The 16,342-nt window shown below is 43.5% G+C and overlaps 1 protein-coding gene across 2 annotated transcripts in view; it reads left to right on the top strand.

Moving 5' to 3' along the window:
- SV2B (synaptic vesicle glycoprotein 2B) overlaps nucleotides 1-16,342 on the top strand; it is a 70,242-nt gene that overhangs the window by 30,914 nt on the left and 22,986 nt on the right. For both annotated transcript variants that reach the window (XM_037395855.1, XM_037395854.1), the window contains one exon: nucleotides 6,561-7,447. In XM_037395855.1, coding sequence (XP_037251752.1) covers nucleotides 6,931-7,447 — 517 coding nt within the window. In that variant the 5' untranslated portion in view covers nucleotides 6,561-6,930. The remainder of the gene's footprint in view (nucleotides 1-6,560; nucleotides 7,448-16,342) is intronic.

The raw sequence follows: 16,342 nt of genomic DNA, 5'->3' as shown, positions 1-16,342 counted from the left end.
CTCCAGGTGCAAGGGGTTTGCAGCCTGGGACTGTGATATACTCCTCCCTCAAGAATGACTGATGACCATAGTTTCTTTTGGACATTAATCGCAAGGACAAATATTACTTCCAGTCTTGTGAGACTGGAGAAGGAATGGGAGGAATCAGGTTTGGGTTTTTTTTTTCCTAGTGTGTATATAGTGCTCCCTTACCTGTCTGCAATCATACATAAACTCGCATCCCAAGGACTGATCTATATTTCAAAAAGAGACCAGGTCTTCAGCTGATTAAATCACACTGATTTACTGGCCAGTGTTCAGACCTGAGAACATCCTACTGGAAATTCCCCAGGGACTCATTTTGCATCAACACCAACTGATTAGGATATTTGATGGAAAGGCAAAGTAAGGAAAGTGACTGCTGAAGACCTGCAAGAGATGTGACCTATTTTGATACAATCACACTGTTAAATAGCAGTCCTTTTTTTTTTTTTTTTTTTTTTTTTTTGACTGAGTGATGATCCCCACAGCTAACTTCTTCCAAAAGTGTTTCAGAATCCTATGCTCTGAGACTTTTGTCCCTGTCTGTTTATTACTTTGGCAGCGAAACAGAATTGCAAAAAGTCAAGCAAGAATCAGTAAGGATTAGGGCTGAGCTCTAACAGAGATGGCCTGAGATAGGTTTATAATCCTTAGATATGAAGGCGAGAGCTGCTATTATTAAGCAGTAGGTATCACTTTTTTTTCCCTGCAGTTTGTGGATCAATATGTCAGGGCTTCCATCCTTCCCTGGCTATTTCCCCTTTTATCCTGAGCACAGTTTGGACCATTAATCCCCGTTCTGGCTCTTTGACTTCCTATTTCACTTGGTTTCTACCTCTCTGCAGCAGAAGCCCCCTCATTTCCCTTTTCTACCTTCGCTCACACATATATTCTCTCCAAATCCTGCTGCTTTTCCCTCTGCAGGATCCTTGCCAAGAACCCAGCCTTGCCATCTGTCCAGGAAAATGATGGTACTGCTCATCTCTCTTCTGGATGTTGAATTGTGTGGCTGCAGCAGCAAGGTTAATGGTAGCAAAAGAAGAATAACCAGAGCCCTTTTCTGCCTCATGGCACAGAAGTCAGATACTTTTAGTCATACGCATATAACTAGCGAGATTGCTTTTCCTATATTATATTTGTTTATATTGCCTTCTTAAACATGCACCCTAGACATCATACCCACAGTAAAATTGGAGAGTTTCTGATGCAATTTTTGTTGATAAGAAAATGCCAGTTTTTGAAAACCTGAATTTTTTAGATGAAAAAAATACAGTATCAACAAACGTTTCTAATAAAAAATGGATCAAGCAACTGACACACTGGCATTTCCTAAATTAAATGTTTGTTGTTCAGTTAGAAAGAGCTCTCCATGCACCTGCCTTTTTTTTGTGCCAATGAAAAGGGCAACCTTTTACCATAAAAGATGAAACATTTTAAACTGACTTGATGTGAAAGTATTATTTTTGTGACTTATGGAGTTGTAAATTAATTATTTTTTTTTAATTTTAAAAATTATTATTATTATTTATACTGGTTGGAAAGACAGGAAGTTTCAAAACTCTCCTGAGGGAAAATAGCAGTTTTCTTGGTTTAAAAAAAAGGCTCAGCTGTGAAGCAGGGAGCACAGGGGCCTCTTTTCTCCAATTTCTGGTTTATTTAGGCTTTTGAGGATATAAATTGCCATCTATTCATATAGCTACAGCTGCAAGGGGGTTGAGTGATTGATCTGCAATTCACCCCAGAGGAAGCCAAAAAGCCAAGGGATGGACCCGGGGATGCAGCACAGAGCTGTGTCTCAGGCACTGCAGCACTGTACCTCCATCTAGCAACACGGTGATCAGACACTGCTACAGTACTCAGTCTGTCTAATAATATTTATGCAATTGCTGGCTGCCTGAAATCCAGGATACGGCTCCCCTGGGAGCAGTGAGTTGTTAAGCATCTAAAAAATCTGGTCCTTCGTGTGTACAGATGCATTCATTAATTGCATCCTCACTAAAAGTCTGGGGTTGGAAACTCACAAAAACTATCCACACCTTTCCTTTCTTCTTTCAGTGGGGAAAATTTCCTCTCAGGATTTTTTTTAGAGTCAGCTATGTGACTGCAGAGTGTCCTTATGGTCACTGTAGGATCTGGGCATCTTCCCGTTACTGCCAGCAGAAAGCAGCTCTGGGAGTGAGGATGTTTTGCTAGAGGACTTGTCCTTCAGGCATAATATTAAACCTCTTTGCCATCTGTTTTACATGGATTATTCTGTGAACGCTAAAGATCACTTGAAAGCATTCTTATAGTGTCCCTGTACTGCTCCTTATCCTTAGCATTCACATAACCTCTCCCTTCAGCTGTTGTCTTTGAGTGTTTTCCCTTTACTGAGCATGCAAAGTCAAAGAGAAGGATCTGGAAGTCAGCTCATCGCCTTGCCCCTCTCCCTACTGCATATACACATGCACCCACAGCTCCCTTCAGCTCTGGCTCCTGCAGAGCAACAACCTTACTCTCTTTACTTTTCCAGAAACTCCATCAAGCCCCAAGGTTCAAAACGTTTCATCAGAAATCACCTCTCCATAACTGCCCTGCTTACTAATTTGCCATAAGGTCTGTTCTCTGCAGGAGCTGAGCTCTCCAGCAAACCCTGGGCTCTCCATGTAGTGCAAGGCACTCACCCCTCTGTGCATCCCCTCCAAGCTCTGCCGCCCTTCAGCTGACCGTTCATCACCTGAGCCTGCCGGGCACCTCCCTTATATGCCCTTTCACAGGGGCAAAAGCAGGTGTTAAGCTCTCTACTTAAAGGTTCCTTTTCCTAGAGTAGATACCATCTCTATTACGAGTATATCCCAGACTTTAGGTTACTATTTTAAGTTTCAGAGCTCAAAAGGCTGAATTGCTGGCTAAGTATGCAACGTCTGAGCTGAGTAAAGAGCTAAAGAGTGCTAGAAAACTGCAGGGTGAATAGTGTGTATTAAAGAGTTGCTATTAGATAAATATATAAATAAAACAAATGTGCAAGACACAGGACTAAGTGAAGGATGCTTGCTAGCATCAAGGTAACTGATGAGCTAGACTGGTGAGGAAAGACGTTTAAGCAGAATATAGAGGAAAAGCTGTAGTGCAAAAATTACTCAGAGGGGGGAAAAAGCAAGATAATGTATTGAGGAATAAGTACTGTGCTATGGAGAATTACAAGAAGCAGAAAGAAACTGTATTCCCAGGTATAAGATGTTTCTGTGCCCAAAGCTCAGTTTAATGGGCTACTTTGGGGCGGCCCAGGATGAGGCTTCCCTGGCTCCGCCGCTCCCTCCCCTGCAGACTCCTGCCTTATGGAGCCTTAAACCTGCTGCACGTTTGTCTTGCTTGCATGTCTCAGCAAGGTAGCTGCCAGTTTAAAAGGGCCCAAAGCTGTAATAGAATTATAAAACCATTTATGTTGGAAAAGATCTTTGAGATCATTGAGTCCAACCATTAACCCTGCCAAGGCCACCACTAAACCATGTCCCTAAGCACCGCATCTACAACCTTTTAAACACCTCCAGGGATGGTGACTCCACCACCTCCCTGGGCAGCCTGTCCCAGTGCTTGACTATCCTTTGAGTGAAGAAATTTTTCCTGACACCCAATCCAAATGTTCCCGGGGACAACATGAGGCTGTTTCCTCTTGTCCTGTTGCTTCTTACTTGGGAGAAGAGACCGGCCCCCACCTCGCTAGAATAGGCTCGGTGTGATGTGTATATTTGTCTCAAGCTCTCATGCATCACTGTGAAGGGTAATTATAGCGATCCAAGTCTGCAATCTTTATGAGAAGTCATGATTTCACATCTAAATGCTAAATGGGGCTGCTAATATGAGTGACTGCAGCTCAGCTTGAGTGAAAGGGTGTTAAAGAATCAGGTCTAGAGTGAATCAGCCTGTGCATATGTGGCAACGAAAGGAAATGCGTAGTATGAAGTGTCAAAGTAATGTATTCAAGAGTCCTAAGTTACAGCCTGCTTCTGAGCACTGCCCCTTCTAGGGTGATCCCAGAAAATATCCATCCTACAAACTGGATGGGAACCCAGTGGCTATTATTTGCCATGACCTTTTTTTTTTTTTCTGAATTACACCCTCTTCCTGACACAGGTGGCTCTCACTGGTCTATGACACTTGTCAGCTCATGCCATTGTTTCCCACGCGGCCCAAGAAGTAAGTGAACCCATACAGTAAATAAAAACATGTGTACCAGCAAAAGAACAATCAGGGATGCTTCAATAGGTATTTTCTAAGTTTGTGATCTTCTTTGTTCCTGTTATTGTGGGAGACAAAGAGCCCAGCTTCCATCCTTGGCAGCTTTTTAACAGAGAACGAAAAGATTTCCAGCACTTGCTCTTCAAGAGCATACTTTTACCTTTTGGAAAAGTAGGTGTCAGGCTAGGGGTAGGGTCTGCGGAGACCCTCAATCTGATCGGTTAACTGTTATTGATCATCAATTTTATTATTATTTCATTTCCTGAGATGAGTTTTCAATGCACTTCTGTAGCAACCAGGGAGGGACAAACACGGAGAGGTCACTATGTCCTGCTCCAACCTTTCTGGTCGCTTTGAAACATGACCTGCCAACACGTGATATTTAAAGACTTCCAAAGCAAGGCCTAATGTTCCTTAGCACATATTATTCTTTCTTTTTCTTCTTCTTTTTTTTTTTTTTGTTTTTTCTTTTTAAAGAAAGGCTCTTTCCCTAGCTTGTTCAAAAGAAAATATGTCTGTGGAACTACATTTTTACTGCCTTGGAGAACATGATGTGCAGTCATGACACAAGTCTTTGTGTAATCAGGAAAGTTGCTTCAAGACTGGGAGGTTCTGAGACTCCAAAGTACTCTTGGATTTTTTAACCATCATCAGTGACACTCCAGCACTGAAACAAGAGCTGTAGAACCCACTCAGGTACTTCTGATGGCTCCCCTGCACAGTAACACCTCTACTGGGGATGCAAATACTTCTCTCTACTGGTGCCTGCACTGTATCTCCTGATCTTTCTAACCTGATCAGAGTGTCTTTAGGATATTTATTTTTTTTTTACTTTATTGATCGCTCTCTCTCAGCTCTGGAAGAATGCCCTGCTGCCTTTCTAACTTCATGCCAAATGTATTGTGTGATTCAGCATAAAGAAAGAGAAGCGGAAACACGTTGAATGCAGTGACAAATGGCAAGAGGGATCAGAGAAAAGGAGGATGCTCTGGCAGGGCCTGCGGAGGCTGTGTCATAATTATGTGCCATAAATATACAGGTAGCTAAATCAATATGCAGGAGAAGCTTTTATGAAGCTTCTTGGGGCAGTTCCCATGAGCAGCATAGGCAAGGCACGGCCATGACTCCAGGCAAAGAAGTCCAGCCTCTGCTCTTCCCTTATCCTGGCAGCTGGGCTGCCACAAAAGCATTTGCAGGAGTGATGCCCTTCTGAGCATTTTGTAAGAGTGCTTCTACTGAATTTCTCCTCTAAAGTAATTTTATCTGCATGTTGTTTAAAGCCATACTGTCTGCCAAATAAGATGCTGAAGTGCAGAGGTAGCACCGGTATTTACAGTGTGTGCATTTGTGTACACTTCCATAGGTCCACTGACTGTGTGACACCCACATACACACAGACATGTGCCTGCCCATGTCATTTCATAGCTCATTTACACTTTATTTAGGCAAGTAACTCAAAGCTTGAAGCTAAGTCCACATTTTGTGCATGCCTACGCTGTGCTGGCTCCTTCAGCGTGACTGCTCAGTTTCCCACGTGAGTCTCTTTTCAAACTCCTTGTCTACAGCTGCATGCAGCAACAAATGCAGAGGAACACTGGAGAGCCAGCTGGCTGAAAACCACTTGAAAAATAATGGAAACCAGGTGTCCAAAATGAGAATACGTTTAGATGTGACTTGGATTCCCTTGGTTTTCCCTGCAGAGAGCAGTGATTCTATATTAGCTTTGTTTTTTGCTCTCTGTGAAAATCATCCTTCGTTGATGGTTAGATATGGGAAGAACAGAGCTTGGTGTGACTTTCAGTGACTTTATCTTGGCAGACACTGCGTGCTAGTTGTACATCTGTCATACAGACGGAGAGACACTAGGGAAAAAAAGAAGCTGTTAAATAAAATTAAGTTTGAGATCTGGATGAAAAAGAAAACCAAGCTCATAGTTTGTGTCATGATGATGTTAGCCAGCTGTAGGTACCAGGGATAAGTGTGTTCTGGGTAGATGGACAGAAACACATTTAACAACCTGACAATTCCCGCAACCCAGCCCAGTACAGTTCTGCCCCCTGTAGAAACCAGGACCACATGTGGGAGGCAGGACTTTGGGAATGACAGAAATTGGGACCACACATTACATTCTGCTTTAGGTTCCTGCTTGGTAAGTTTTAATGCTTTTGAGTTTTGATGATGCAAAAACATTCCTCAAACACTTTGTTGCCATTTTTTTTGCAACGGAAAAGCATGTATTCAAAACATAGGGCGTTATATCTCAATGCATGTGTGCTCGCAAACTTATTGCTTTCTCATTGCTATTGTTTCCTCCTTCTCAGGACGTGACCTTCACCGCCACAATGAATCAGAAAAAACCTGTCAAATCCTTCTAGCTGCCTGGCTGTGCAATTTGCTGTTCCCTTGCTATTCACCAGACTGCAGCTCTTCCTACCCAAAGCACAGAAGAAGCCAGCAAGTCACAAATGACAGCTGAAAAGTGAAGCATTATCAAAAACTGTGTGAGACTGTCAACGAGAAACTTTATATAGTAATTCTCCTTCTGAGCCTGGGAAAGTGTGTATCCCATCAGTTGCAAAGAACATAGAGAAGATATGTTCAAGTAACCAATACCAGAAATTGCACAAATCAATATAGATATTATAGTATCTACACGCAGTGATCTAGAGCATTCAGAAATCTCCATTCAGAATGGAGGATGGATATAAAAACACAAACCTCTATCAAGGGGGCAGGGAGGCAAACCAAGTCTCAGATGACTACAGGTACCAGGATGGTAACTATGAAGGGTATGCGCCCAATGATGGCTACTACCGTGGCGGGGATGAGCCCGCTCAGGAAGAAGATGCTCAGAGTGACGTTACAGAAGGTCATGATGAAGATGATGAGGTCTATGAGGGAGAGTACCAAGGGATCCCACACCCAGATGACATTAAAGAAAAGCAGAAGAAGCGAGCTCCTGCTGTGGCTGATGAGTACAGAGACCGTGCTGATCTTATGGCAGAGAGGATGGAGGACGAGGAGCAACTTGCTCACCAGTATGAGAACATCATTGAGGAGTGTGGCCACGGACGCTTCCAGTGGACCCTCTTCTTTGTTTTAGGGTTGGCACTGATGGCAGATGGGGTGGAAGTGTTTGTGGTTGGATTTGTTCTTCCCAGTGCTGAGAAGGATATGTGCTTATCCAGTTCAAACAAAGGGATGCTAGGTAAGTGCCACTTGTGAACAGCTATTCTAATGCAGTAGACAGTTGCTAGAGCATCTTTTTCTAGTGGCCAACTGATTTCAGGATCCTCCGATGACTCTTTTGTGTTGTATGCCATGCAGAGTCATGACTGGGTGGATCTGACTCAAGAGCAGTTTGCATGCTGCTGAGAAGGCAGCTATTCAAAAGCAGCAAAATTGCACCACATCTAAGCCCATATTATGAATGTGCTGAGGCCCCAGTACTGGTCACTGCAGGCTAGATCTGAACAAGGCAGCTCACAGTCAGCAGGTCCACGAGGCAAAACTCATAGGGATGTTCAAGTACAAATAAGTGAAAGGTCAAAGGTGGCTTTTCCTACCTGAGGATCTAGTGACTCAGATTTGACTGCTTTTAGAGACTACATCATAGTGAGAAGTCCAGACAGCAGGTACCAGCCAAGCATGAGAGTTAAAGAAGACAGGGGTCTGTTTGCTCTGGATCACTTGGGTGTTACGTTGTGGTTCCTGATGCTGTCCTGCTCTCCAGTTTTCTGCTTTGCCCAGGTTACCCTTTTCTTCAGCTCAAAGTCCCAACTGGTAAATCAGCTGCACAGTTGGTTCCTTCTGCTTATTAACTTCTCGGTCAGAGCAGTTTGCTCATACATACTGCATCAGACGCAGCTAGTGGAGGTTCCTCCTTAGGTTTGAGGAATGCAATTAATGTGCTGCATGGGGATTAAAGGCCAAGGCTACAGACAACATCCCTTTTGCATCACCGTTGACATCTCTCTGAGGTCAAAATAGAAAGGCTTATTTATTGGGAGTGATACTGGGTGGAAAGGTTTGGGTGACGAATTTTTTCCCTTGCACTTTATAAGCCAAAGACAGCAAAACCTCCCAGATCTCAAGAATCAGGAAAGTATCCAGCATGGACCATAGCGAGAGCCAGCCATGCAACAGTACAGTGTGTCTGGAAGGAAAATAAAGTAGCTCTTGGAAGAACTGCTTTAGGAGGGGGAGAGTGTGTTTCGATGGAGATGGACCAGGGTTGTAGGGGAATCATCAGGGCCTGAAGTTCATACATGCTGGCCCAGAAGCCTTGCTTGATGCAAGGTAAATGAAGATTTTGGATTAGACCCCAGCCCTTGACTCCATTCTATCTGCATTATTTTCATGAGACAAAGGCAATAGATAATTATCTTTCTATAGACCTCTCATCTTGTTTTACTGAGGTCCTAGACACTTTTCCATTTCTTCCTTTTTCTTTGAACTTGAGGATCAGGATGTTTATTTCTGTAGTTAGCTAGGTTTGTACTTAGACTTGTGCCTTTAAAGAGTTTACTAATTTCTTTTACTTCACAAGCCGCTTAAAAATTCTAGCTTAAAATATCTCAGGTCAGGTATCTAAAAGCAAATTGTTCGCAATTGAATCCTGATTTCAAAGGGACTTCTGAATTCACCAGCTCCCTATGGGACACCAGCCTGGGTGCCTTTTCAGTGGTAAGAACATTTTTGAAAAGCAGGTCATTTATTTTAGTGACTACATGAAAGCTGAGATTTTCTGAAACTCTGACCCCATAAATACCTATCTCTGTAGAGCTCAAGCTCTGGCAGGCACCCGAGTCAGAAAACTTCAAATGTCACAAGAAAATCTATCTTTGAAGTATTTCTGGCCCAACCACAGGTAAAAATGAACAAGAAATCTCCCCAGAGAGCTCGTTCTGCTTTCCCCAGCTCAGTATTGCAAGGCTGAAAGTTCAGGATGTTCTGATAAGCTCTGAATAAGCAAGGAGACATTTAGGTGCAGATCCAATCCCAGCTCCAGCCTCCCGCGCATTAACCGAGCTAATCTGGAATTGCTAATTAGGGGAAGAGCACTCTTTTAGCCGTCTTTCCTGCCTACTTCTAAAGACAACTTTTGAGAACCTGGTTTTGCAGAACAATTTCTTCTATCCTTAACTTGTTTGCTAATGGATCTGCTGTCAAAGGTTGTATCCATATTATTTTGTGGCTTAAATATGAAGGGGAAAAAAAAAGAATTTTCCTGAAGACAATAAAAGTTGATTCATCTTAATTTGAGGCAGAGAAGAAAGTAGATATTTATGGTAGCACTCAGCTGTTACTGATCGGTATTGTCCATGAGGCAGCTCTCTGATTCACTCCATCTCACTTGTTAAACGTACTTCCTGTCTGCTGGACATTTCTCTGCTGCAGGTTTCCTCTTGGATCTGAGGTTTGTGAGATGATCCTTTGTGAAAATGAATTAGGCATGGCTAAGAAAGTCTTAGATTGCTGAGTGATGCACTGATAGGAGCAATGAATACCCAAGGGCATCAAGAAGTGAGGGTGTGAGGAGGCTGGAGTGGGTACAGGGCTGCTGGACGGTGTAAGAGGGGAAGAGTGCAGATCTCTGGGTCTGGAGAGGGGGAGGAGGAGGAAAGCTTTCTGACAAACTAAGGGCGGCATCAGGGAGTGGAAGGTGATGGAGGTTTGGCAGGCAGCAGGGCAGTGCAGGGACACCAGGTTTCGGTGCAGACCTGCCTCCAGCGCAGCCCGGTGTCCCAAGCACTGCCCCTGCAAGAGGGTTTCATCCCTTTTCTGAGCAGCTGTGGGTACACGGCATGATAAGGGCAGACGGATATCAGCTACTGAAGGGAAAGGCTGGGGGAATGTTATTAATGGAGACAAGAACATAATCTTCCTCAACAACCTTTCCTAGATTAGCTTCAACATCCATCTACCTGCAACTAGAAAAAAAGACCTAACAAAGCTCAGAGCCTCCAACACATACCCATTTCCTTTGGTGTTTCCATCCCCCAGCGGTCTATGGGTTGTGCTGTTGCATGCTTAACTTGCTGATACTCAGGGTTCAATGACATAGACTGACTTGGTGGCAATCAAAGAGCTCTGCACCTCAGTTTCTGCCTCATGTGCAGTGATGATCTTGCAAAAGTGTGTCAGCACAGAATGGAGGGGTGATTAGAGAAGGCACAGCTTTCCCTCAGATTATCATGAGGTTTTATGGGAGCGGGGTTATTATCCACATGAGTTACTACCCCTTTCCTTATCCCTGTGTACCCATAGTTGTCTACAGATAAACTCATGTTTATTCCCAAACGACCATTAATCTCAACACATTTTTGCTAAGGAAACATAATCAGGTCATCCCAGGTGGAGTTAAGGTTGCTCCTAGGCAGCTGCTAACATTTAAACACATGAGAAGGTCTCAGCCATAACAAGAGAGGCCAGGAGGGAAAAAATGGGAAAAAAGTCAGGTAAGTAATCAAACTCTTGCAGAAATAAGAAGGGACAAATAAGAGACCTAAAGTAGATGCCCCCTAAAGACCAATTCCGTGAAGCTCAGCATCTGCCAAAAGGACATTTTGCATCAAATACTCTGTATATTGCGTATTTTTCCTCCCTTGGAGAGCAAGCATGGGAAAATATCGAGTAAATTATGGCCAAATTATGCAAAAATTACAAATAAACAGATGCCCACAGTGTTTCATGAAATGTGTGAAATGAATATGACACATCTTAGAAAACGTTTACATTTTGTTCTGAAAATAAACATCTCGTCATCAGATGCAAATTAACAGCTATTTTAGCCCTAAATATCCCTAGTGGGACAAAACACATATTCGGAGGTTTTCTGTTATGTGAAATGCTATTTTAAAGATGATTAAAGTGGTATTACAAAAAAAAAAAAAAAAAACCAAACGAAACCAACCAACTGTATATATTTTAGCGGTTTGATTTCATCAATTTTTATCGCTAGTTGTTAAGAATAAATTTGGTAGCTTGTAACATTGTTTTTGCATATTCATTTGATAGATCTCCTTTACTGAGCTTTCACCAGCAGTAGTCTAATAATAATTAATTCCTTAAATTTACTGAAACAGAATATTCCTTTTCAGTATAATATATCCTGTCAGAAACAGATTTTTTTTTACTTGCTAAGCATAATCATAAGAAAAATCATAAAATTTGTATTTACTTATTTGCTGAAAGGCACACAGTATCATTATTTGGAGAAATACCATATAAATGTATATCTTCAAGTGCTTTTAATCACCTCTTAGAGAGCTAAATATCATATTTGCAAGCATAGAGCAGTGAGTGGACAGCAAGTATAAAAGATGGTGACATAGTAATGTTTTAAACTTTTTCGCATCCTGCATATGAAAAACTCCAGGCACTGTTAAAGCATCAGACTTCCCAGACCCCCAGAGCTGCAGTTGTGTTATCATCATTTCACAGTTCAGTAAACTGAGACAAGACAATTTTTAAGGGCTTTGCCCGTAACTGCAAAACAGCCACACCGGTGCTGAGAATAAAATCACTTTTTCAGGAACACAGCTCCCTTTCCATTTTATGATTTCATAATAATATTTTAAGGAGAATATCATTTTACAGACTCTTAACCTTGCAATGTTAGATATAAAGAAATAGAAAAAAGATCCTATTAGTAGTTATGGAGTCAGGTAGCAATTCAAGCTTGGCTGTGTGAGTCAGGTTGAATAGGACCTGTAACAATATCCCTGCTTTTAGTTGTATGAAGACAGTGTGTATTTTATTATCGGCTGAGATAAAATCTGGCCTCAGTTTCTCATTGACCTGAATTCACCTGATATGACAGTAAATCCTAATCCCCTCGACAGAGCTCACTGGATTTTCTCCACTTCTTTTTTTTTTTTTTTTTTTTTTTTTTTTTTTTTTTTTTTTTTTTGATGGATAAGTGCAGACGAGCCCAGCCATGGCTCCCTTCTTGCTCTGCCATGGCTTGGGGGTGCCGGCTTTGCACCTCCTTGCCTGCGGAGCCCCAGCACAGCAGCCAGCTATACCCTGGCGAGAACTGCCCGTGTCCACGGGCCGAGCATCAGGCACGAATCCCTGGCTGCAGATTTGCTCCTGGGCACAAACACTCCCACAGCCCAAGGAGCATCATCACCTCGAGCAGTAGGGACATGTTAGGGGAAAAAAGGTGGGTTTGCACTTCGGGAACACCCCACACCTTGTGCAGGACCAATATGGGGATGGCTGCATCCCCGTTTATACACACTGCAGGAATTTCATCTGATGAGAGCCAGCATGAACAGGTTTTCATTTCACAGCAAAGGATTTGTTTGGCTTCCTCTGTTGAAAACTTTGCTTTAGCAGAGGGGTTGGGTGGGGAGAACCAGATGGTGCCCATGAATATTGTAGTGATGGACAAGTCCCGTGGGGGGACTGTGAAGCCGGCTGCATGTAAACAGGCACCCACGTCCTGCTGGCAGCGCCCGCGGAAGGGCTCGGTGCGCGCTGCCTCGCCAGTGCTGCGTCAGAGCGCTCGTGGATTCGTGCAGCCACCTTTGGCTGTAATGTGCAGAATCCCCTCGATCTCAGCAGCCAGATTCACCCCATAACCACCCCCAGATCCCTGAAAACAGAAAGCTGCCTTTGGCATGGGTGACCCGATTCTCAGTGGCAGTCATTAGCTGTAGTTGAAGTCTCTCTTCTTGTCAGCAAGGCCAGTGCAATGAGACTGCCCCTTGATTTGATTTGCATTTACAAAGGCAAGGAGATTCACGGGGAAAGCACTAACAATCCTACTAGGAAAAGCAGATTAGAAATTTCAGGAAGAAAGGGAAAAAGGCCACTCAGTCCTCAGCTCATCCTCTGCCGAGACTGTCCCCGGTTCTGGGACATGCCAGTCATCACTAAGGCACAAGACAGTCAGGACTGCCACTGCCTTATTCTTATTTAAATTACTTACACACACTCTGCCTTGCTTTATCCATCTCCCAAATCGTCTAGACCTGACTCACAAACTTTTCTTTGTGTCCATGAAGCACACCCGTGTATAACAGACTCTACACCATTAAAAGCGTTGGGATTTCATTTATATTACAATTTGAATTGCACGATATGTAAGGCCCTAATTCTTTTCTGCTGTCCAGATGCTCCCCTTCTCCTTCTTACGCCGTAGGGCTGTACTCGTAGTGGCCTGGGCTTTGAAGGCAGGTAGGAGCATCCATGTTCCTGTGGTTACCAGCTCCTTGCAGACCTGTTAGCAGAGGTGAGACAACTCTGTGCCAGGACCCAGGCAGGCTCCTCACCTTCCTGACAACCCCAGGGGCTCTGGGACTAATTCTTCCCATTGAGCTGGGATTTTTCTGCTCAAATTTTCCATTTATTCCATGAGTCCTTGTCCTGACATGAAAGGGATTATTTTCAGATGTGCCTCGTTTTTAACAACTTTAATCCTTTTAACTGCCAATGACAGAAATTCATGCCTGTGATGGAGATTTAGGTAAACGTTGAATTTTTTGTTTTCTTTCTGAGGCTTTTATGAGTCTACTTTTGATTATATGGAAATAGTAAAAATACGGTTTAGGGCACACATAGCTGTACACTGTATCCGCCTTTCCTTATTCCTAGAACTTCAGCTTTTCAGCCCAAAATCCCTGCCTAACATGGAGCACACAACTTCAATAAAGGCTAATAAATTTTTTAACACGAAAATGCTGTATATGTTACCTCTTTTCCAATGGGAATAAGCCCAGTCAGTGGTCACATATTTTCCTTATAACTTCAGGATTGGGTGAGTCATGACCCCAAATTTATTCTTAGAATTTCTGCTCTTTGGTTTTCCACTGATTTTATGGGAGGCTGTTGCAGACTTTCCCCACAGGCATTCATTATACTCCATGACTCGTGGAATAGTCTGCAAGTAATGGTTTATTCAGAGATGCCCTTAACATTTCACCTAGGCAAGCACGTGTTCATCTGGAAGCTGAGCCCTGCTAGCACAGTCTAGGTCTGCCTGATCCAAAACCAAGGTTTGAAGTCAAGTTTCTGGTAGAGACCATTGTAATGCTGTGCCGTAGAACATTTGATGGACAGAAGTAACACAGCGAAAGAAATACCATTTAATGGTCACTTTTCTTGGTCTAACTCTCCTTAAAATTTCAGTTTCCTTGGTATGAGCTGGATCTCTTTCAGAGGTAATAACCATGACTGTGTTCTCCAGAAGACTCTCTCTCCTGCATGGAGACTAGCTATTCTACTCCTCCCTGGGTCCCTGCACCTCATTGTTAATTCAGGGCACAGCAATCTGCAAAGCCTGACGTTGTTCTGCACCTTGGGTCCCAAAATCCATTAGCTGACAGTGTTTTACAGCAGCTGCCCCAAAAGTTTTAATGATATTGTCCAGAACGTGCAGTCTTCCCAGAAGACACCTCTCCATCATAATAAAGTGTTCTGCTGATTTTGCTTCAGCCCTGAAGTACACATTTCCATAACTGGGATCTTTCCCCTCAGAAACTGGCTAAGCGGACAGTCTCTGATCATCTGTGAGGTTTCCTTTACTACAGATTTTAATTCTTTTAAATTTCTGGGGGACAATGGATCCAGTGGTTTATCACATACAATAACCAATTAGGGCCACATCCTCTGAGTTCGTGACACTAACAGCTCTGCTGTGTTTTATGTTGCTCATTCTTTGATGGATGGTGTGTTGCAGAGCTATAATCCTCCCTTCCATCACAGGTTTGAGGTCCTCAGTCAGAATCTGCAGGGGTTTGTCCACAAAAGCTGCTCCACTCCACTGCTTGGTGCTTGGTTTCAAACACTGCCACATCTCATGCTAAGCCCCCTCTTGCCCTGGCCGGAGAGCTGGCTGCCCTGCCACCAGCCAGGGCACACCAGCTAGAGGACAATAACAACCTCCTCCACCTCCTCCTGGCCTGGGACATTTTCTTTTACCAAGGGGATTTGGATGAACATCTGCCATCCAGGGAATTTTTTCCGGGGAAAAAGAAATAGTTAATTCTGGCAGATAACTTTTTCTTCCTCATTGGGGTCTGGAAGCGTGGGCTGAGCTGTGCTGTGAGCCACTCGCACGGTGCTGGCAGGGCTCCCAGGGTGGCTGCGATGCACCAGTGAGTGGACACAGGGTGCACCATCACTTCTGGCTGAGATCAGAGCTGCTCCATTAAATGTAGCTCAGAGGCCAGGATAAAAGCATTAAGCCTTACAGCACTGCATTAAGATTCTTCCTTCAGAAAGATTTTGAACTGAAAGTTTTTTTCCTCAGCTCTCCCTTGTCATTTGCACTTCTGTGAACAAGCTGGAGGCCAAAGGTAGTAGAGAAAGAGATCCCAGATTCTCAGGTGTGTCCATACCTCCTCTGGCTGCTGCAGATCAGTGTCTGAAACTTTAACACACCTTCAGATCACCTCACCAGGACAGCTCGGGTCAAGAGGGTAGGGCAAGGAGTCAATACTGCAGAGCCACAGGCTTGGTGGAGGTACAACGGTGGTGGCAACTTCCTATGCCACGGTTCTGCTACAAAGGCTGTTAAAAGGCAAGAACAGATTTTTTTGCCTTTGACACACAAAATCCTGATTGCCCGGTAGACATTACATGGATAGAAAAAAAAGCATTCACAGAGCGGTGACCCCACCACCCTGCTGTGGAGCAGGGGAGATTTCAGAAGTCTGAACTTTCCCACTTCTGATCAACATGAGACAAGCATCCTTCAGATGCTGTAATGGATCTCTGCTGCATAGCTTTTAATTTAGTAATGCATTTCAAATCTAGTGTAGGTATTTGCAATCAAAAGACAGAAACAGCTGCCAAATAACTCTGTGCATTAGTCCTTGGCTTTGCTGGATGGCACAGAACAGCCTTCAGCCATCAGACTGATCATCTTGTTTAAACATTAACAGACTTCAAAAAAAATTCATCATCACCTTGTTTCCCAGGTGATGTATTTTTGACAGAACAGGTCCTGGGGAAGATGTTGGCTCTCAAGAGAAGTAAACGTTTGGTTCAAGGTGAGGAATGACCCTCCAAAGGGATGTTCTTCAGCCGTGCCTGAAAAGTGTTCCTTTTAGCTGCATTTCTTCGGTCAGTGAAAAGGAATGTTTCCTAT

Source organism: Falco rusticolus, chromosome 7 (genome assembly GCF_015220075.1).
Source record: "Falco rusticolus isolate bFalRus1 chromosome 7, bFalRus1.pri, whole genome shotgun sequence".
Classification (NCBI taxonomy): Eukaryota; Metazoa; Chordata; class Aves; order Falconiformes; family Falconidae; genus Falco; species Falco rusticolus.
This window is presented reverse-complemented; position numbering and strand designations above follow the sequence as displayed.